We start from the raw sequence: 19,713 nt of genomic DNA, 5'->3' as shown, positions 1-19,713 counted from the left end.
CACATATGTTGCAGATTTTCTAAACTTCTTTGAAAAAAAAAAAAAGAAAAAAGAAAAGAAAAACAACAACAAAACAAAACTGATTTATACCACTGTCAGCTGACCATTAGACAAAGGAACAACTGAACTGAAAAAGCCAGACTGGAAACAGGCAGGATCAAAGCTTTTTAAAATTTTGTTTCATGAACAATTTTTCACATATAATGAATATTTAATCAATGCATTTCACTCATGAAGGCATGAGAGGCTTTGCTGTGCACCTTTAGTGCTTGGTATAAGATTATAACTAGCACATAGGCATCGTGCAATCATGAGAATGGTCTCGAGAAGCAAATTTCAGCTTGGCTTTTCAGAAAGGGAATGACACCTCAAACAAGTTTGTTTATTATTAACTAACATTAACACTCTCTTCTAATGTTTTGTCATTCAAATGTCATTAACTCAGGAATATGCTAACACAGGAAGAGTTTGCTGTGACCAGCCACACTTCACACAAATTTTCGTCTGATGGTTTTCAATTTCTCACCTATGAAAGACTTTTTTCTACAAGCATGTACTTAGTTCTCTGGGCAAGGATAACACCAATAAGCATTAGGATCCCTTTATCTTCTCCAACAGTTGAATATGTGTAAGTTTCCCAGGTACTCTTTTACAAGTACTGGGAATAAACATCAAAGACTGCCTCCACAGCTGTGTAAAGCACATTTGGGAGAAAAGGCAATTTCTTCATGGAAGACTAAAACCCAGTAAGATGCCCTATGACATAACAAATTACAGTAGGTTTTTCGGAATTACTGAGTGTTATGTTACCAGAAGGCAAGCATTACCAGATAAACAATAGATCCACTGGGAGTTCAGAAGGAGCACAATGGATTCATTTTGCTCAGGCAGTGGTAACAAATTCTTCAAAGTAGAGAGCACTGCCAGAGACCACAGCAAAGCCTTGAGAATAGTATATAGACAAGCACACCCTTCCTGCTGTGAATAATTTTGAAGAAAATTGTAGGCAGAGCTGAAGAGCAACTGCTGGTACAGGCATATTCCTTGGGAAGGCTTGAATGCCAATCAAGGAAAAATGGCCTGCTGCACGGACTAGAGGTTTGAGTTTTAGTTTAAGTTCTGGAAAAAGAAAGGGAGCTTCAAGAGCCAAATGACAGTCAGATCCTAGATTTATTCATATGTATCACCTATCCCATCTGCCATGGAAATGAGAAGGCCAACTGTTCTGATGATGACAACACAGAACCCATTTTTCCTGTTTTATCTGTCGCCTAGGTGGCATTTTCACCTCTTAATCATTCCTAGTAGCCTATTCAGATCAGATGATAGCTTTTTCTCCACTTACTCTCTGGCAGCCCATGTCAATAGTTTCCTCTTCTGTCGGAGCTTCTGACATGGGTTTCCTTTTACAGATGTAGCCAATTTTCTTTTCACAAGAATGGTCTGCCCAAAATCCATCCTGAACATAAGAACAGATTATCACAGTCAAGTGGGGTTTAGTTGTCAAAAAAAAGGTGCTTTATGCTTTTAAGTATTTATTTTTTTTCTAGCTTTAAAAGAAGCAAAACCTACATCTACCTTCAGTACTTAATTCCAACCTCATTCCAGCCTCACTTCTACTGGGGCTGATTCACCATTGACTTACCCTTCTTTGATTATTTATCCTTCTGAAAAGCAAACCCTTGGAGGTGATAGCAACACACCATCTTTACAAAGACAATTGATTTAATAACCACGCAGGAGTAAAGGGAGATGTCATCTCACCCCAGAGAAATCCAATTGCAACAGAAAAAAAACCCAGAAGACTACATTCCTTAGTTAATACTTATATAAAACTTCAAAGATGCAAGAAGTCCCTTGTCAAAGTTAGAATTAACTTTGCTACTCCTCATACTACAGATTTGCAGAAGAAACAATGACGTTCAGTGGGAGCTGTACTGAAAGTAAGAAACTCTCACCATTTTGGTTCAACAGGTGAACTAAGGTATTGGGAGAGGAAGAGAAACCCCTGTGCAAAGCACTCTCTCACCTGTGCCTTAAAGACTCCAATTTTGTAAAAGGAAAATCAGAGCAGTTGGTGGCAATTTCTTTCTTTTTTTTTTTCCTTTTTTTTTTTCTTCCCCCCCGCCCCAAAATGTGAAATAACCGTCATGGTAATACACAGTCCCTTGTGCCACAATATGCAAAGTCCCCAAGAGCCTCAACAAACCCCGCTTCCAGCAAAAGCTCTCCCAAAGCTCAGTGCTACTGCCTACAACAATGAAGAACCCTAGGATGTTCAGCTGGTGCTTGTGTCTTCTGTGTTCTACGCTGATTGCAAGGCAAGTCCATTGGTGGCTGTCTCATCATCTCCTATCATTTCTTTCTCAGTCTCACTAGGCTGGTAGGCACTTCAAAAAAACACCCAAAACTCTGACCTTCTCAGCCTGGAAGAAGTTAGGACATCTTTCACAACCTTTACACTTCTTCAACACAGGAAAACTTACTCTGAAGCTTCGGGTCTCTAGGTGCAGGAAGATCCTTTGCTGTCTTCCCATAACTGTGTCTTCACTGGGAAATTCATGCAGTAATTTCTAGGGACTTCTTACCATGTCTTATGAGCTGCCTTTTGCAAATATCTCTCTGTTCTCCTACTTCCTCATTAACTAAACCCAAACACTTCCTTTAAAAAGAAGGCGGGCAAGGGCAGGTTTTGTTCCATAAAAATAAATGATGGATTGAGATTACTTCATCCAAGGAGTGAACAACCCAAAATAATCTGCAATGGAACCATATTTGTGCTTAGGTAGACAAACCTCAACAAAAACCAGGGAAAGTCAAATTGTAATTATGCTTTGTTTGGTCAGTCGATGGCTGATCCCAAGAGATACTGAGCTAGTGCAACTTCCATGGACTCTGAAGTTACTTTTCCTACTAATATCAATTATTTAATAGATACGTATTTTTAAAGAGTTCAGAAGAACAAACAATAAAATTAGCTTTCCACACAAAAGCCACTTATATGAAAAGTCTATATAGCTAAAATGTGTTGTGTTATTTTAATCTATAACTCTCACAACAGAAAATTGTTGACTTTTGAATCCAACAGAAAACCTGGTCTGATGGCAAGCATCAAGCCCCTAAAATTTAGCCTTGAAAGACATATTTACCGGTCTGACTTACTACTTGGTATAGAAAGTGAAAGAGTATTCCCATCAAAAAGAATGGTAGAAAAACTAAAGCATAGCATGTGTCAACAGCTACCCTTTCAAAATATTAAACTGGACGAATGGTAGCTTCTTTGAATCACAGCAAATTTGTATCACATTAATTTCCATCACTGACCATAAAGTTACGAAGTCCAATTATAATGAAAAGTAAAAACAATGTAATGAAGGAGGAGTTCAAATAAAACCATATCTACAACCACCAAATTCAATGAAAAATAGGCAAAAAATCATAACACAATGAACAAGCATGTTATAAATAGAAGTCCTTTTTGATGGCATTGTTGCATGCCTTACTGTTATAATTCATAGAATCATAGAATCACAGAACACTTTGGGATGGAAGGGACCTTTAAAGGTCGTCTAGTCCAACCCCCCTGCAATGGGCAGGGACATCTACAACTAGGTCAGGTCGCTCAGAGCCCCATCCAGCCTGGCCTTGAACGTTTCCAAGGACGGGGCATCTACCGCCTCTCTGGGCAACCTGTTCCAGTGTTTCACCACCCTCATTGTAAAAAATTTCTTCCTTATATCCAGTCTGAATCTACCCTCTTCTACTTTAAAACCATTACCCCTTGTCCTATCACCATTGGCCCTGCTAAAAAGTCTGTCCCCATCTTTCTTATAAGCCCCCTTTAAGTACTGGAAGGTTGCAATAAGGTCTCCCCGCAGCTTTCTCTTCTCCAGGCTGAACAGCCCCAGCTCTTTCAGCCTTTCCTCACAGGAGAGGTGTTCCATCCCTCTGATCATTTTTGTGGCCCTTCTCTGGACCCTCTCCAACAGGTCCATGTCCTTCTTGTACTGAGAATTAATTTCTAACTTTCCATTAGTGGCCTGAGGGCACCAATAGACCTAAAGAGCCCCAACCATCTTCATCTGGGGCCTCCACCCACCTGCCTGCCCATGAGCTGTGTGGCTCCACTTAAGCTCAGACATGGGCCTTCAGTCCCTGTCTATGCTGTAACAGAAGTACTTGTCTCCAGCTCCAGCAATGTCTGTACCTGGCTATGGGCCTAGTTGATCCAGGTGCTGACCTTTGGACTGTAATCCTGGCTTGATCTTGGACTTGCCTTGTCACTATGGACTTCCCCAGCAATCACTGGATTGTGTCTGACCCTGGTTACTCTCTCCAGACCTGATCCTGACCTAGCTACTTGGCTTGACCTTGGACCCGCCTCATCATCCCACGACATGGGCTCTGGTCTGCCATCAGCTACCTACCCTACCTGCCCTGCTGCCTTGCTGGGGACAGTGGGACAGGCTCTGGCTGGACAGGCTCTGTCCCTGCAAGCTGGGCTATTACTCTTGGCTTGTGGCTCCCCACCTATTAGGAAGGAGCTGATCCTTGTTGCTCCCCAGTGCTTCCTTTTTTTCATTATCCTTGAAGGCTAATTCCCTGCTGCTATGTATATGAGCAGCAGAGAGACCAGCCACATAAAGTAATGGGTATGGAACACTTTTATAACCATTCACATTCTCTGAGAAACAAAGAAATATTTAGTTAGAAGACCTCAAAACATCCTCTATTTCAATCCCTCAAAGTAAGAGAGGAAGTAATTTATTTCGAATATACTTGCTGGCTTCCAGCAAACCTGTTCTTAACCACACAAAAAAAACCCACCCTAAGTAGCCCATTCTGCTTTTTTATTAAATAAACAACTGGAAGAATTGACTGCAACCTCTGTAACAAACTGTGTATACTTGAAGACTTTTGGTTTTTTCAGATTTCTCTTTTACAAATCAAAACCCCCTTTATTTCTTCAGCCAAAACTTTTAAGACCCTGGCCATTGAATTAATTTTATTTTAATACCTAACCAAATGTTAGATCCCTTTTATAATCTTAGGTCATCTTCTATCAACAGATCCACCTAGACACATACAAGTAATCACGACACTGCATATATCTGTCACTATTCTTGCCACCTTGTAATTGAACTGCTTGTGTGTTCCAGTGGTTCAGTCTGGGCATATACTTCAGGACTTTATTGACCATACAAAGTGAGGGTGACAACATGAATAGGAATGACCACTAGTTTTCCATCCATTTCCTTATCCAGTAGGCTTCAATGAATGGCCACATGGAGGGTGGAAAAATATTAGGTAGACCAACAGTGGTTCTTTCAGGGCTTGGCATTGTGGAGCGGCATGCATTTACTCCAGACCTTGCTGTTCCCACCCTGCACTGGAGGATAATGTTAGGTCTAGTTGCAATCTCTCCCTGCCTCGCCTTTCTCCTAAAGTCTTATGGAATTAACCAGATGTGCCTTTCCTCTAATCCTGCAACAGGACCTGAGGTAGCTGTCTCTTTCCTAGAGAAATGCAACAGGTGCTAGAATTCAAACTATCATAAGAAGTGATTTGCTTAGATTTGCAGAAAATTAGAATCTAGTGGATCTCAGCTTCTGTACACAAATACAGATTTTTAACCTGAATCCAAGTCCCAAAAATTCTATATCACTTCACTTGGCTTGGCCAGAAAAAGCCATCCAGATCCTCAGAGAGCCACAAAACAAATTCTGCCCCTTGCTGTTTTTTCTTGAAACTCTTGGTTTGAAGGCTGTCAAGTCATTCTGATAAAAATCATGGGTTTACCAATGCATTTAAGCTGCCCTACGTGTTCCAAAAGACTGTAAAAGAAGGTAAAGAAAAAAAAGATTGCATCAAGGAACCATGAGTATCAAGAGCAATCTTAGTACTTTTTTTAAACTACTAGCCAAACTATTAAGTGCTTGTCAGCCCCTAACCTCCTCTACTACTTCCCGCACCAATACTTCCATGTACAATACCATAAAACCCCAAAGTTCACACCAACAGATGAGGGTAGCTAAAGGGCACAGGATGGTAGATGAGACAAAACCTCAACTATGTGTTCCTTGGAACTCACCATCCACATGCACCAAGGCCAGCTACCTTGCAAACCTCCTGTTCCTGAGCAAGTTCTGCAGCCTTCACCAGTATAAAAGTCCTTGAAGCAACTGCCGTTTACAACCTCAACTGACTGACCCTCATGTTTGAGCATGCAGCTTCCTTCCACTGTCTGACCCTATAATTCTGTAAGTTAGACAAAACATCTACTACGTCCTCAACCAGCACTGGCATCATCACTCCACAGACTATGGAGCACAAAAATCCTCAGGCCCTTAAAAATCTGTTTGTTCAATTACCATGTGCACCATGGCCTGGTTGCCATGGAAGAAATATACATTTATATTCTTCTCACCAGAGCATGTCCATTAATATAATGGAGAGGAATTCTTAAAGGATTATAATCTTACCCATGCTTCTGACCAGTGAAAAATTCTTCACTAAAATACACATCAAATTCTAACCTTTCGGACACATCTGACTGCACATGAAGTTCCTTCTCCCTGCTGTATTCATACAGGAATGAAACTGTTGATCTGGACTTTGGCGCGGCCACAGAACACCTCCACAAACACACATAGCTCTGCTCAGTTTTGGGAGATTAATATGCTATACCCTACGCAGGCTTTCCTCTTCCATGGATACTACTGTGGTTTTGCTCTCCCAAGGATGCTGTTCCAGTTCTCTTCCTCATTCCTTCCTGGAACTGATGATGTGGTCCCCTTTTCACCTTCTTCTGGTGCTGCACCTGCTAACTCCTTTATGTCCCCTACAGCTTCCTCCTGCTGCAGAGCGGGCTCAGCCCTCTCCCACTGCATTCAATCTCAATTTCTGAACTTGAGTGTTTGTGCACCAGAATGATGGAGCCACATGAACCAGCCGCATGCATACCTGCCACTGTTCCTGTTGATCATTGCACCTAAGTGAAGCAAGTTAGAAAACTAGGCCTATTGGGGCTTCAGCGTGGGCTTGCCCTATGAGGCAAGCTCTGTAGAGTGTTCAGGCCAATTGGGAAAAAATTTTAGTTCTCCTCTTCAATTTCTAAGTGTGCTCACCAAAAGTACAATCCTCAAGTTTTAATTTTGCAAAATAAGAAAATGCATTTGGTATGGGTAAATATTTTTTTTCCTCCTGATAAAATAGGTAAACCCTAAAGGAGGTGATAAGTTTAATATTTTTAATTATCACAAAGAGGAAAAATACCATTTTCCAACATCACACGCAGACTGACTTTTATACCAGGTATTATTTCAGTTCCTGTACTACACCTAGGTCATCGATCATTGCCATATTCCAAAAGGCAGCCTTTTCAAAGCAGCCTTTTAATTGTAGATATACAGTCCTCAGTAAAGGCTTCCACTAATGCCATTGCTACCACTTTTCTCACAGCTCTTCATGTGCAGTGCAGATACAAGCATAACATCTAATCCACCTAGACCCAAGATTTACAACTTTGCCTAGAAAAAGAAAATGAAGGCTTCTATTTTATTCTAAAGATGATAGTATTTCTTTCTAACATCATTAAAAATTGGTAGTGCAATTTTTTAAGGTAGCTGTATATCCTATATTCAGTCAAAGCAGAAAAAATCCAAACATATCAAAAAATTCTTTGTAGCTTCCTGAAGAAAAGCATTTACATGTTCATGTGTTTCACACTGTAATTAAAAGTTTCTTCAAAAAAGCCTATATGCACAAATTGAAATCCAGAAATATGGATCTTAGGGGGCAGTTGCCTTCAAGGAAAGCCACCACTTGCCTGCTTCTCAGGGAAGACAACAAAAACAACTTTCTGGCAACCAGGGATCCTTCCTCAAAAAAGTAACACCTATAAGACTCTAAAATAGGCTGCTTCAAACAGTAAGACCCCCTACTTTTGTGCTCTTGCATAGAAAAAAGCCCAAATGAAAAATGAAATTACAAGATTATTACATCAATAGCTACATGATTTTACCTTTCCCTTCATAACAACACAGTCCTCTTGCCTGTTGTTTGCATGAGTGGGTTCTCCACGAAGCCACTTGGTGTAGGTGACGGGTGTCCCATCGCTCCATTCAAAATACATCTGAACCTTGAGGTCATTCAACCCAATCCACAGCTCATCAGCTGGCTCTAAAACATACGATTAACAAGGTTGATAACAGTCCTTTTATATGATGTGAACTTTTATCTTCATGGAACAGAAAATAATTTATTCTCAGGAAGTTTAAAAGGCAGTCACAGGAAATTAAGGCTCCCTGTTTCATAAAGAGGGCAGACCGTTCCTCATATGTCCACTTCAGTCATCAGGAAAGGCCACTCACTCTAGTGGCAATACAATAAGAGTGTTTAACTTTGTATAAAACAGCCAAAATACTCTATTTGTTGAATTATGTTGCAACACAACTAAGTTCATTCTTTTTTTCCAGCTCAAAACTCTTGTAACAAGATATGAATAATCACCTAAATAAAATGCTACCTCCCCTTTTCCTCATACCTTTAGTATAGTGAAGAAAGAAGTGCCTTCTTTTCTAACGCTCAGACACCCAGTGTTGTCTTTTAGAGCTGACAACCAGAGTACTTGCAAATTTTCCCATTACATGTGGTCATATGTTTTATTTTATTTCAGAGCAAAAAGAAATTAATGTAGTTCTTGGACTTTTTTTTCAGTTTACAGTTAACGGAGTTAACTGCTGGGTTTTGGCTGGCAGAAAAGTGCAGGACTGATCAAGGATGTTACTTTACAGCAGCTGTTTCTTAGAGGTTTATTTGTCCGTGCTTAAAATCTTTCACTCTAACACATTTCTACCAGAATGTTCATACCTAGTTTTGTTGTGAATAAGCTATTTGAATAAGGATTAAAAATTCGGGCATTTATAATCAATCTGAACTCCATCATCATCAAAGGGTATTCCTCTCTAGAACTGATTTTATGACTTTGTTCAGTTCAATGGGAATTTTTTAAATTAATATTTAATTATTTATTTATAACCTGTCACCCAGCCTATGCTAAAGGGAGCAGGTGTTTCCTTCTATCCACAACACTATGACTCAGATCACACTGACCAACTACATACACAGTCCTGTCCTTAGATAGCAGTCTTTCCAAGCAGAGTATGAACAACTTGGTTGCTAGAACTTAGTCATTAGGAGTATTTTTCACGAATGATAGGAAGAGTACTTTTTAACAGTTTTTTCCACTACTTAGGACCTTGCATTTCTACAACCCATCTACAGCACTCAGAAGTTTTTCCTGTTCACTCTGTTATCATAGTTCTTGCCTTCTTCCATAAGTCTTCCTCTAACATCCTCTATCCAGACTGTACACAGTCAACCTGACAATGAAATCACTCCTGGAAATTAAAAATGGGATTGTGACCCCACCCAAAAAGACATCAGCTGTGGGAGTGGGTCTCTCAATGGAACTGGATCTGTTTCTTTTCTGTTGCTGCTGTCATTAGCAACAGAAGTGCCTGTAAAACAGTTCAAAGTCATTTCCCCCAAGGCAATCCTTTCTGATTAGCACATTTCAGATGGAGGTTTTCCTAGATAACCCCACAACCCCACAACAAACTCTCCTGTGACATTTCTCCCATCTGCTAGTTATGGGAACATGGAGGCTTCCCATTTTGACCAACCAAGCTGCTGCAAAAATCACCCTCCCAGCCTGTCACTTTTATGGAGTCGGCTCTCTTTCCTTTCTCTTTCCCTCCCTTGTTTCTCCCATCTTTATTATACCTAAGTATGATCAGCCCTCATAGCTCACCTATACTGTCCTTACTATCTCTCCCCCAATAAGAAGGGCTCAGATTCACAGGACATCAGGCTCCATTTTCAAACAGGTACCTTTACCTCTTCTTCCAGGCTGCTCTTCATGTTCAGAAGTCCCCCCACATCACATCTCAGTACGCTCCTTTAAACTCTCCTTTGCTACCAAAATTGAAACCTGTTCCAATTCCACTGCCCATCATGCTCTCATTCCCTCCTTAGCTACTGCCATCCATGCTCTGTACTTTCTTTTTTGTTTAGTTATCTATTAAAATCTTTCTGTCTGTGTTTATAGAGCACCTAGCACAGCAGAGGCCTCATCCATGGCCAGAGATCCTACTGTGGTGGGCTCACACCATGCTAATACAAACAATAAACAGCATCCTTTAACAAAATTATTACATCAAAGTCATCTAAATAAGCCATGCAAATCAGAAATGGCCAAGAGCCATTTCTAGCTCTGTGGAGCCTCTTCCTACATAACATTTTCTCCTCTGAAGAAGAAATGCTGTTATAAAGTTTTGCAATCATCTCTAAAGCTGGGTGACTAAATATCAAGATTTTTTTTCCCAGCCACTTGTAAATAAGCTGTTTCTCACTCTCTCAGACATGCACTGGGCCACGCTTGTGCCGTATCACGTGCTGGGCCGCTGTGTAAACATCCAGAATGCACTTCTTTATTCTTCTTCATGTTCCTCTCTAAAGTTCTCCTTTGTGGGTGACGCCAACAAAAGTTCGGCTACTATGACAATACCCATCTCATTGTACCCCTTCTTCCTTTGTTTTAGCATGGGACTGTGAACTGTTTGGCACAAAGATAGACTTTTGCTCTTTCTGCACAGCACTTATTGCAGCAGAGTTCTGATGCAGACAAGATTTTCTAGGCACTGCAATACATGGTGTTCTCATCTCAGTGGTGAATAAGGGTAATCTGATACTGTCACAAACTGCCTTAAAAGGCTTCTTTAGCTGTTCCAATTTTACTCCTCTGAAAAGAATGCTTTCAAAATAGTCTGTTGCAGTGACTGTGCCATATGTGAGAAGCCTGGTTTCCTTCAGAACTATTTGCCTTTCAGAAACACTCACTTTTACAAAAACAGTGCAGTGCAGTCAGTTCAGAAAAGGTCTTTGGAGAAGGCATTAAACTATGAAATAATTTACTTCCCAGGAGTAAAGTGAAATTACAACTAATTTCCTTTAGAGCCTAACTTTTTTCAAATGTCCTAATGACTCATCAAGAGGTCCCACGTTTCCCAATAATCTCCTTTGAAAGACGAAAAGTTTCATGTTGTTCATGAAAGAACAACAAATCACTCTTTCAGGAATGTGAGGACAAGCACAAGTTACCATGGAGTTGGCTCAGATATAAAACTGAAGCATATCAGCTATTTTATGATTGCCACTCCAAGATCGCTGATACGCTGCATCTCAAAGCAGCTTACTGCATTTTCAGTGAAGGATAAACTAAGTCACACTTACCTGGCACTAAAAGCACACATAGGATCAGTTACTGCAAAGAACCATACGTAGGTGTGAACATGCTCCTCCCGTCAAAAAGCTGTAACTGATCCTACATAAAAAATCAGGTTCATGTAAAGCAATAGCAACCACAAAATTGCCTCAGTGTCAGCGTGGTTGCTTCTCCCGTAATGAACACACAGCATCTGTAGCCTAACTTGCCTTGCAACAACTTGAGTGTGTGCTCAGAATCCAAGCACCTAAGTACCGTATTTAATTTGGGACACATCTGAATCCACACACTGCGACAGAGAGCTTCCTTCTCAGAAGAAACACAAGCAGTGTGACTTGAAAAATAAGGACATGACAGTGCTGGTAATAGGACCCAGATCTTCCCAAACTGTCTTTCACCAACAGACTTTCCTTCCCCTCATCTATCTTTGCAGACCAATCGTAAAAATCCTTCCAGCTTCTGAAAAGCTTGAAAATTGTTTTAATGTGTACAAAAGGAGGCAGAAGCAGACCTGAAGAAATAGGAGTTTGGGGTTGATGCGATTCACAACATTGACCACAGCTTTTCTGTGATGGTATAGTTTGGTTTTCATGCTCTTAGTGTAGTATTTTTCTTCCAAAGATTTTTAAATTTAAAATTTAACTCCTTCTGCACCCTGTGATCAGGACAACTAATTTTTTAAAACAGTATCCTCCTTTTATTAATAGGTAAGACATATTCAAAACTCTTTATTTTCTTAGTATAAATATATATATATGTTATTGTAAAAAAATACTCACGATACCCAAGCTGAGAAATAACAAAGCTGTACTCTTCAACATTATGGATGCTCGCCAGATCCCCATCCTCTTTCCTGCAAGATGTTAAGGCATCTTTCCATATTTTGGGGTCCCTGTGAATGATGTAACAGTGACCAGCATACGACATCCATTGATCAGGACATCTAATAGGCACATTAGTCTCTGAAAAGAAAAATTACCATGAAGAGTTTCAGAATTCTATTCTTAACTAAAGACTGAAAATCACATAAGGAAAGATTTAACAAAAAAATTAATTATATGTTTTCTTCATGAAGAACATCAGAGCTGAAAAATATGTACAGGGATAATAATTGCATACATGATTAAAAGTTGAGACTTCCACTTTTTTTTTAAAGAACACCACAGTTGCAAACAAGTGCTTGCATCTTGTGAAAAGACAGAATTAAAAATTACCATAAAACACAGTTTTGACTTTTATATACATACAGACATACTAAAAAGTAAGGTCTGCAGAGCTGTGCTTTATCATTTTTTTACACTCATGTCAGCATTTCTCTTCCTCCTCCATGCTGTATAGCTGTATGTTAAGAAACTGGGTTTAGAAAAAATATTTATGAGGGTCATTTTTTTTCCCCAAACCTTAGGCATTTTATGGATTAGCCCCATTTGCTAGACTAGCAAAGAAAAAATAACTGGTTCTACAGGACCATGAGAGAATCCAAATAAGAATACTGCTTTTAGGAATCCTTTTTAAAAGCTTCATTGAGAAAATTATGCTGTCAAAGTAAATGATTTATGCTTAAAACTTGTTTTTAGAAGTTCAGCAGAACAGTACCAGAGTACTGCCAACAACCACACTGCTGTTCAGCAAACAATTCAGCCTTGGGAGTAGTGCCACCCAAACACATAATAAACAGAATATTGCTGTTGTAGAAACAAATTATAATTCTTGCAGCACTTTATCTATAATCAGCAGATGGGTTTAGCAAACACCAATATATAGAGTAGAACAAGGACAGCAGGTTTGCAGAAATTCTGTTGGCAAAAAAAACTTGTGTATGTCAGGGAAGGAGAAGCACTGTGTTTGTGTATGACTGTGACGTACATTCTGTGGAAATATTTCAGTAGGCATCCAAAGTCATGACCAGTCAGGCCCAGGTTGCAAGCACATATCCTGTTTCAACTGGAATATGCTGATTATTAGTAGGTGCTTAGCATCACAACACAGATTTCCAGCACAGCTATAAACAGTCTGCTGTTTGCAGACCTGCCTCAAAAAAGTGCTAGCATGTTCTCACGAAGCTTAAGTAAAACTGAACTTTGCCACCCCAGGACTAGGGGCTCAGTGCTTGGTCAGAGCCCTGTCAATCTTGCCACAGGAGAGGAAGAACTGGAATAGAGAGTGGGGGAACCCCGGAAAAACAAACTGAATGTACATGGTCGTGTTGGGAGAAATGAGAGAGGACAGAGGTGGCAAATGCTCTTGTAGAGGTGAGCCTAATGTTTCAGAGAGCTCCCTAATTTGTCCTATGTCTGGTCTCAGCTCTGAGCATATGCATGTTACAGTGTTTTGCTATAACAGTCAGAGAATTGCTTTGAAATTGTTTGCAAACTTGTTTGTGAACAGAGAAGGACTTGTGGGTGTTGTGATGGTTGGAGGCTGTCTTGGGCACAGGGATCATGGAATGATAGAGTTTTTGATTCTTGGAGAAGTAAGGATGGGAGTGAATAGAACTGCTACCTTGGATTTCCGGAGGGCCCACTTTGGCCTGTTTAGGAGCCTGGTTGACAGAGTCCGTTGGGAGGCAGTCCTGAAGGGCAAAGGAGTCCAGGAAGGCTGGACATTCTTCAAGAAGGAAATCTTACAGGTGCAGGAACAGGCTGTCCCCATGTGCTGAAAGACGACCCGGTGGGGGAGAAGACCAGCCTGGCTGAACAGAGAGCTTTGGCTGCAGCTCAGGAAAAAAAGGAGAGTTTATGGCCTTTGGAAGAAGGGGCAGGCCACTCAGGAGGACTACAAGGATGTCGTGAGGTTATGCAGGGAGAAAATTAGAAGGGCCAAAGCCCAACTAGAACTTAATCTGGCTACTGCCATAAAAGACAATAAAAAATTGTTTCTATAAATACATTAGCAACAAAAGGAGGGTTCAGCAGAATCTCCATCCTTTATTCGATGCAGGGGGAAACATAGTGACAAAGGACAAGGAAAAGGCTGAGGTACTTAATGCCTTCTTTGCCTCAGTCTTTAACAGTCAGACCAGTTGTCCTTGGGGTACCCAGCCCCCTGAGCTGGAAGACAGGGATGGGGAGCAGAATGAAGCCCCCATAATCCAAAGGGAAATGGTGAGTGACCTGCTATACCACGTAGACACACACAAGTCTATGGGGCTGGATGGGATCCACCCAAGGATACTGAGGGAGCTGGCGGAAGTGCTCACCAAGCCACTTTCCACCATCTATCAGCAGCCCTGGCTAACCGGGGAGGTCCCAGTCGAGTGGAAGTTAGCAAACGTGACGCCCATCTACAAGAAGGGCCAGAAGGACAATCTGGGGAACTGCAGCCCTGTCAGCCTGACCTCAGTGCCAGGAAAGGTTATGGAGCAGATCATCCTGAGTGCCATCACGTGGCATGTACGGGACAACCAGGGGATCAGGCCCAGTCAGCATGTGTTTATGAAAGGCAGGTCCTGCTTGACTCACCTGATCTCCTTCTATGACAAGGTGACCCTGCTTAGTGGATGAGGGAAAGGCTGTGGATGTTTACCTGGACATTAGTAAAGCCTTTGACACCGTTTCCCAGAGCATTCTCCTGGAGAAACTGGCTGCTCATGGCTTGGACGGGCGTACTCTTTGCTGGGTAAAAAACTGGCTGGATGCTGGGCCCAAAGAGTTGTGGGGAATGGAGTTAAATCCAGCTGGCGGCCGGTCACAAGTGGTGCTCCCCAGGGCCCAGTATTGGGGCCAGTTCTGCTGAATATCTTTATCAGTGGTCTGGACGAGGGAATCAAGTGCACCCTCAGTAAGTTTGCAGATGACACCAAGTTGGGCAGGAGTGTTGACCTGCTGGAGAGTAGGAAGGCCCTACAGAGGGATCTGGGCAGACTGGATCGATGGGCTGAGGCCAATTGTATGAGGTTCAACAAGGCTAAGTGCCAGGTCCTGCACTAGGGTCACAACAACCCCATGCAACGCTACAGGCTTGGGGAGGAGTGGCTGGAGAGCTGCCTGGCAGAAAAGGACCTGGGGGCGTTGGTTGACAGCCAGCTGAATATGAGCCAGCAGTGTGCTCAGGTGGCCAAGAGGGCCAATGGCATCCTGGCTTGTATCAGAAACAGTGTGGCCAGCAGGACCCGAGAAGTGATCACCCCTTTGTACTCGGCACTGGTGAGGCCACACCTCGAGTACTGTGTTCAGTTTTGGGTCCCTCGCTACAAGAAGGACATCAAGGTACTAGAGCATGTCCAAAGAAGGGCAACGAAGTTGGTGAAGGGTCTAGAGCACAAGTCTTATGAGGAGCGTGAGGGAACTGGGGTTGTTTAGCCTGGAGAAAAGGAGACTGAGGGGAGACCTTATCGCTCTCTACAACTACCTGAAAGGTTGTAGTGAGGCAGGGGTCGAACTCTTCTGCCAAGTAACAAGCGATAGGACAAGAGGAGATGGCCTCAAGCTGCACCAGGGTAGGTTTAGATTGGATATTAGGAAGAATTTCTTCACTGAAAGGGTAGTCAATCATTGGAACAGGCTGCCCAGGGAAGTGGTTGAGTCCCCATCCCTGGAGGTATTTAAAAGACGTGTAGATGTGGTGCTTAGGGACATGGTTTAGTGGTGGGCTTGGCAGTGCTAGGTTAAAAGTTAGACTTGATGATCTTAAGGGTCTTTTCCAACCTTAATGATTCTATGACTCTATTCTATGAAAAAAAATCTAGGCTTATATAGACCTCAAACACACTTAGTGCACCCTTCTGCAAACTGTAAACACCGAACAGAACAGACATCAGCAGTTTAGACAGGGCTACAAAGACAGTCAAAAAGGTATATATTCCCCAGTGAGTCTGCGCAGTCTCTTTTTCAGACCAAAGGAGACTGTGAGACTCTTACTGTAAACATGAAAGCAACTATGGCAGGGTGGGAGGCTCTTTTGCTTGTAAATCCAGTAACACCAGGGAATTTGTTGCAGGCCACAAAACAAGAAAAGCTGTTGACAGTTTAGTTTCTTTGGTGCAAGTCTTTTTGAATGACATAGCTGGGGATTTCTCTGTAAGAGAAAGTCTTCAGTTCTTCATTTCCAGTACTCAGCAAAAATGAACTCTGTGCTTCCCTATTTTCCTTTTAAAGAACATACATGACAACACAAAGCCACACAATCTATTTTTCATCCTAATGGAAACAAGTACTACTCCCTGAACTTCAATTGACTTAAAAAAAAGAAGCAATGCAAATTAAAAGAAATAAGATGTAACAAAGGAAATCATATTAATGTGTAAAAAAATGTTATCCCAAGTATCAAGCTGATGAATTTACTGTGGAATAGATCAAGATACAGAAATGAAGTTTGTAAGCATAGAATGGTTATTCCTCAAATCGAGAGCAAATATTTTTGTAAATTATAACCTTGGCTTCCTAAAGTCTGAAGAACTCGCAGTGATTGACTTCAGTGTCTAAAAGGGTGAAAGCACTAGCTGAAGTTTGTCTCATGATTCAGGCATTCAAATTTCTCTCGCTCACACGTGTTCTCTTTGGTCTGATAAGAGAAAGCTCACACAGCAGTCACAACAGTGACACTAAGAGCATTTATTTGCTCTAATAGAATGTTTTCTGAAACATTTGGAAACTTAATACTTTAAGTTCACTACACACTGTTGGATTGGGATGAAATCTATTTTGGCAGTCACTTGGTGGAGGTAGACAGATAGCCTTTCCTTAGAAAATTAAGTTAAACAATAAGCAAGTTTTGCAAGTGAAATTAACAGGTTCCTATTAATCCACTTTGCTGTATTACAGGGCAAATGTGAAGCCCTAAGATTCTGCATCACTTAGATGTATACAATGATGTGGCCCCCTGCTGGAAAAAGCACTTTTGTTACAAAAAAAACTGTACAGCTGTTGGCTTCATGAAAATCTTCATCTGGAACAAAAATAAATATTCTGTAAAGATTTTTCTCTACTTTGTTTTGGATACAAGCATGATTATATTCTGTTGTAAAATGTTTTTCTGTCCCACAGACCTCGCATACTGCCTTGTTAGACTCAATTGTAACTTCTAGGGTTAAAATTTCAAAGGATTGTCCCTGTGTTTAATGTTAAGTGCACAACTAAGTGCGTGTATGAATTTGCGATTAATTTATTTCTTGATTCAGGAGCCCTAGTCAGGAAAACATCATCTGCCATGAGCTTTCCTTTACATCATTAAAAGCTGAGGGCACTTAACACCTTGCATGATCGCATGCTTATTCCTTTTATGACTTCCCCCCATGGGACATTTTGGAAAATATTTTATGAAGTGAAACACTGCCAAACTCTGGTTAATCTGTCACCATGTTTACTCAGCAATTTCTGTACAATTGAAAACTTTTGTCTCATTTCTGTTCTTCCTACAAATTACTGGTAAAATGCGGCAGGGGGAGAATCAAAAGCCTAATGCGTAAGAAAGAAATTATCATTAGACTCCCCAAACTGAAATGCAATCTAAATAAGATAGCAGCCAGTATTGAATTAATAGTATATTTAAAGGCATCAGTGTTTAAGAACTGATGTATGAAACCTGAAAAGCTGAGCAGTAGCCAACTGAACAATGTAAGACAACCTATATAAATTAAACTACCTGGTTATCAGCTGTATACAAATACTAACAAAACTTTACATCTTAATTTAGGAAGAATTAAAATATGCACTAAATCCTTCTCAGCTAAGGCAACAAATATGCTTGATTTCAATACTGAAGTATTAATTTAATTAGGTATTAAATATTTATTTCAATATTTAATTAATGAGACACTAGCTCATTCTTGTGGTTTTTTTTCTCTTAGCAATAAAGCAAAAAAAATTAGGCAGAAATCTCTGTCCTAAGTGTTTTTGTCTGGACTGCTTATATATTGGCAAAAGCAGGAAAAGCATTAAAAAATATGTTTTTTAAGCCAAATGTCAAACACTGAGTTTCCAAAACATCTGGTTTGCCAATAATGCATATTAATAAATGGACTGGAAATCCAGCAATGGTTTAGCTTTCTGCTAAATAATGTCAGTGGATTTAGGAGATACCTGTATGTCCTGGAAAGAGAAAAAAACTTGGAAAGAACAAAAAGGAGGAGTGATGAAACAAAGGAATAAGTTACAAGGTTTTTATAGTACACAAAGAGATAATGAGGAAACAGGTCTAAATAAAGCTATGAAAACTGATCCCTGTTTTGTCTTTCTTATGTACATTAGGCAAGTGCCAGAATTACATTTCTTCTGAAAAAGTGTCTCTCTAGATATAATTTAAATAATTTCATAAGTAAGTTAAATAGTTTTTATATATATGCAAAGAAATAATTGTATATATATCTATACATAAATATATATCTATTTTTAAAATACATATATAAAAATTATTTAACTCTCTCAAAAGAATTTGTAAAAATTCCTCTAGTTCACTACCAACTTGCACTGGCAAACTCACTCTATTCCATAAGTAGTAAAAATGACAGCAAAAAGAAACAGATTAGTTTCACTGAGTACATGGGGCTTTAGATAATTACATCTTGTTTTTTAAAACATTAAATTATTTCTCTTTTTATTTTATGAACGAAACCTGACAGTTCTGCTTGTTTTTGGAAAAGAGAACTCCACCATTTCTGCAATTTAGGACTCAAAGCTACTGAAGAAAGATTACTATACAGGAAGTAGGGAAGCCAGAACAGAAAGGAAGTACACACTGTTCACTTTTACCGGGAATCTTGGTCAAGCCACAGTCTGCAGAGACTTTTGCTTGGTTTTACCATGTGCAATAACAAATACCTATTAGAACTACAGATAAGAAATGCTGGTCATTTATAATTTGTTGAGGATTTATTACCAAACCTACCTGTAGGAATAATGAAAGATTCTAAAGTAGCATTTCCTCGTTTACAAATATAGCCAAGTTTCTGATTGCATTCCCTATTCTCCCACTTAGCACCTTTGCCAGGATTTAATGCTGCACAGATTTTTCCAGGTTCTGGAGAAGGATGTCCTTTAAAAACAAAAACAAAACAACACCTCAACAACAACAACAAAGTACAAGCACATCATGGTTACCCTCCCAATTACTCTCACTTCCTTATCTGTTCCATGCTTTAATTATAAGATACATTACATATAGACAATTGTGATTCTCCACAGTCCTTTAGACTGAATGGGCTGTACATTCCCTTAAGAGATATTTTTTCACAACAACCACAAGCTGAGACATTTATCCAGTTCACAATTTAACAGCCTTTTCACAAGTTCACAGTCTTGATTGAAGGTATTACAGTGCACCTATTTTGTTCAGGTTTTTTCCCTTTCTAAATGAAGAATGTCTAAACTCCAGAACACAATCTTTAGGTGAAAAAATTGTTCAGTAAGCTAGTCAAATTCTGTACTTAGTGTAACAGTAAAGACAGAAAGATAATAAGAAATTATTTCACTAATGTGAACTTCTTGTCC

General features: G+C 40.2%; 1 protein-coding gene across 3 annotated transcripts in view; it reads right to left on the bottom strand.

The window, feature by feature from the left end:
- The window catches only part of LOC104013315 (macrophage mannose receptor 1), a 66,834-nt gene that overhangs the window by 32,147 nt on the left and 14,974 nt on the right, over positions 1–19,713 (bottom strand). For all 3 annotated transcript variants that reach the window (XM_087776067.1, XM_009465804.2, XM_087776081.1), the window contains exons 6-9: positions 19,112–19,258; positions 12,067–12,249; positions 8,024–8,181; positions 1,346–1,459 (exon numbers count right to left, since the gene is read on the bottom strand). In XM_087776067.1, coding sequence (XP_087632193.1) covers positions 1,346–1,459; positions 8,024–8,181; positions 12,067–12,249; positions 19,112–19,258 — 602 coding nt within the window. The remainder of the gene's footprint in view (positions 1–1,345; positions 1,460–8,023; positions 8,182–12,066; positions 12,250–19,111; positions 19,259–19,713) is intronic.

The sequence above is a fragment of the Nipponia nippon genome, unplaced genomic scaffold, assembly GCF_047370975.1.
Source record: "Nipponia nippon isolate SJK-2023a ecotype South Korea unplaced genomic scaffold, ASM4737097v1 scaffold_1, whole genome shotgun sequence".
NCBI lineage: Eukaryota > Metazoa > Chordata > Aves > Pelecaniformes > Threskiornithidae > Nipponia > Nipponia nippon.
The sequence above is the reverse complement of the archived record's forward strand: the minus strand, read 5'-3'. Positions and strand labels throughout refer to the sequence as shown.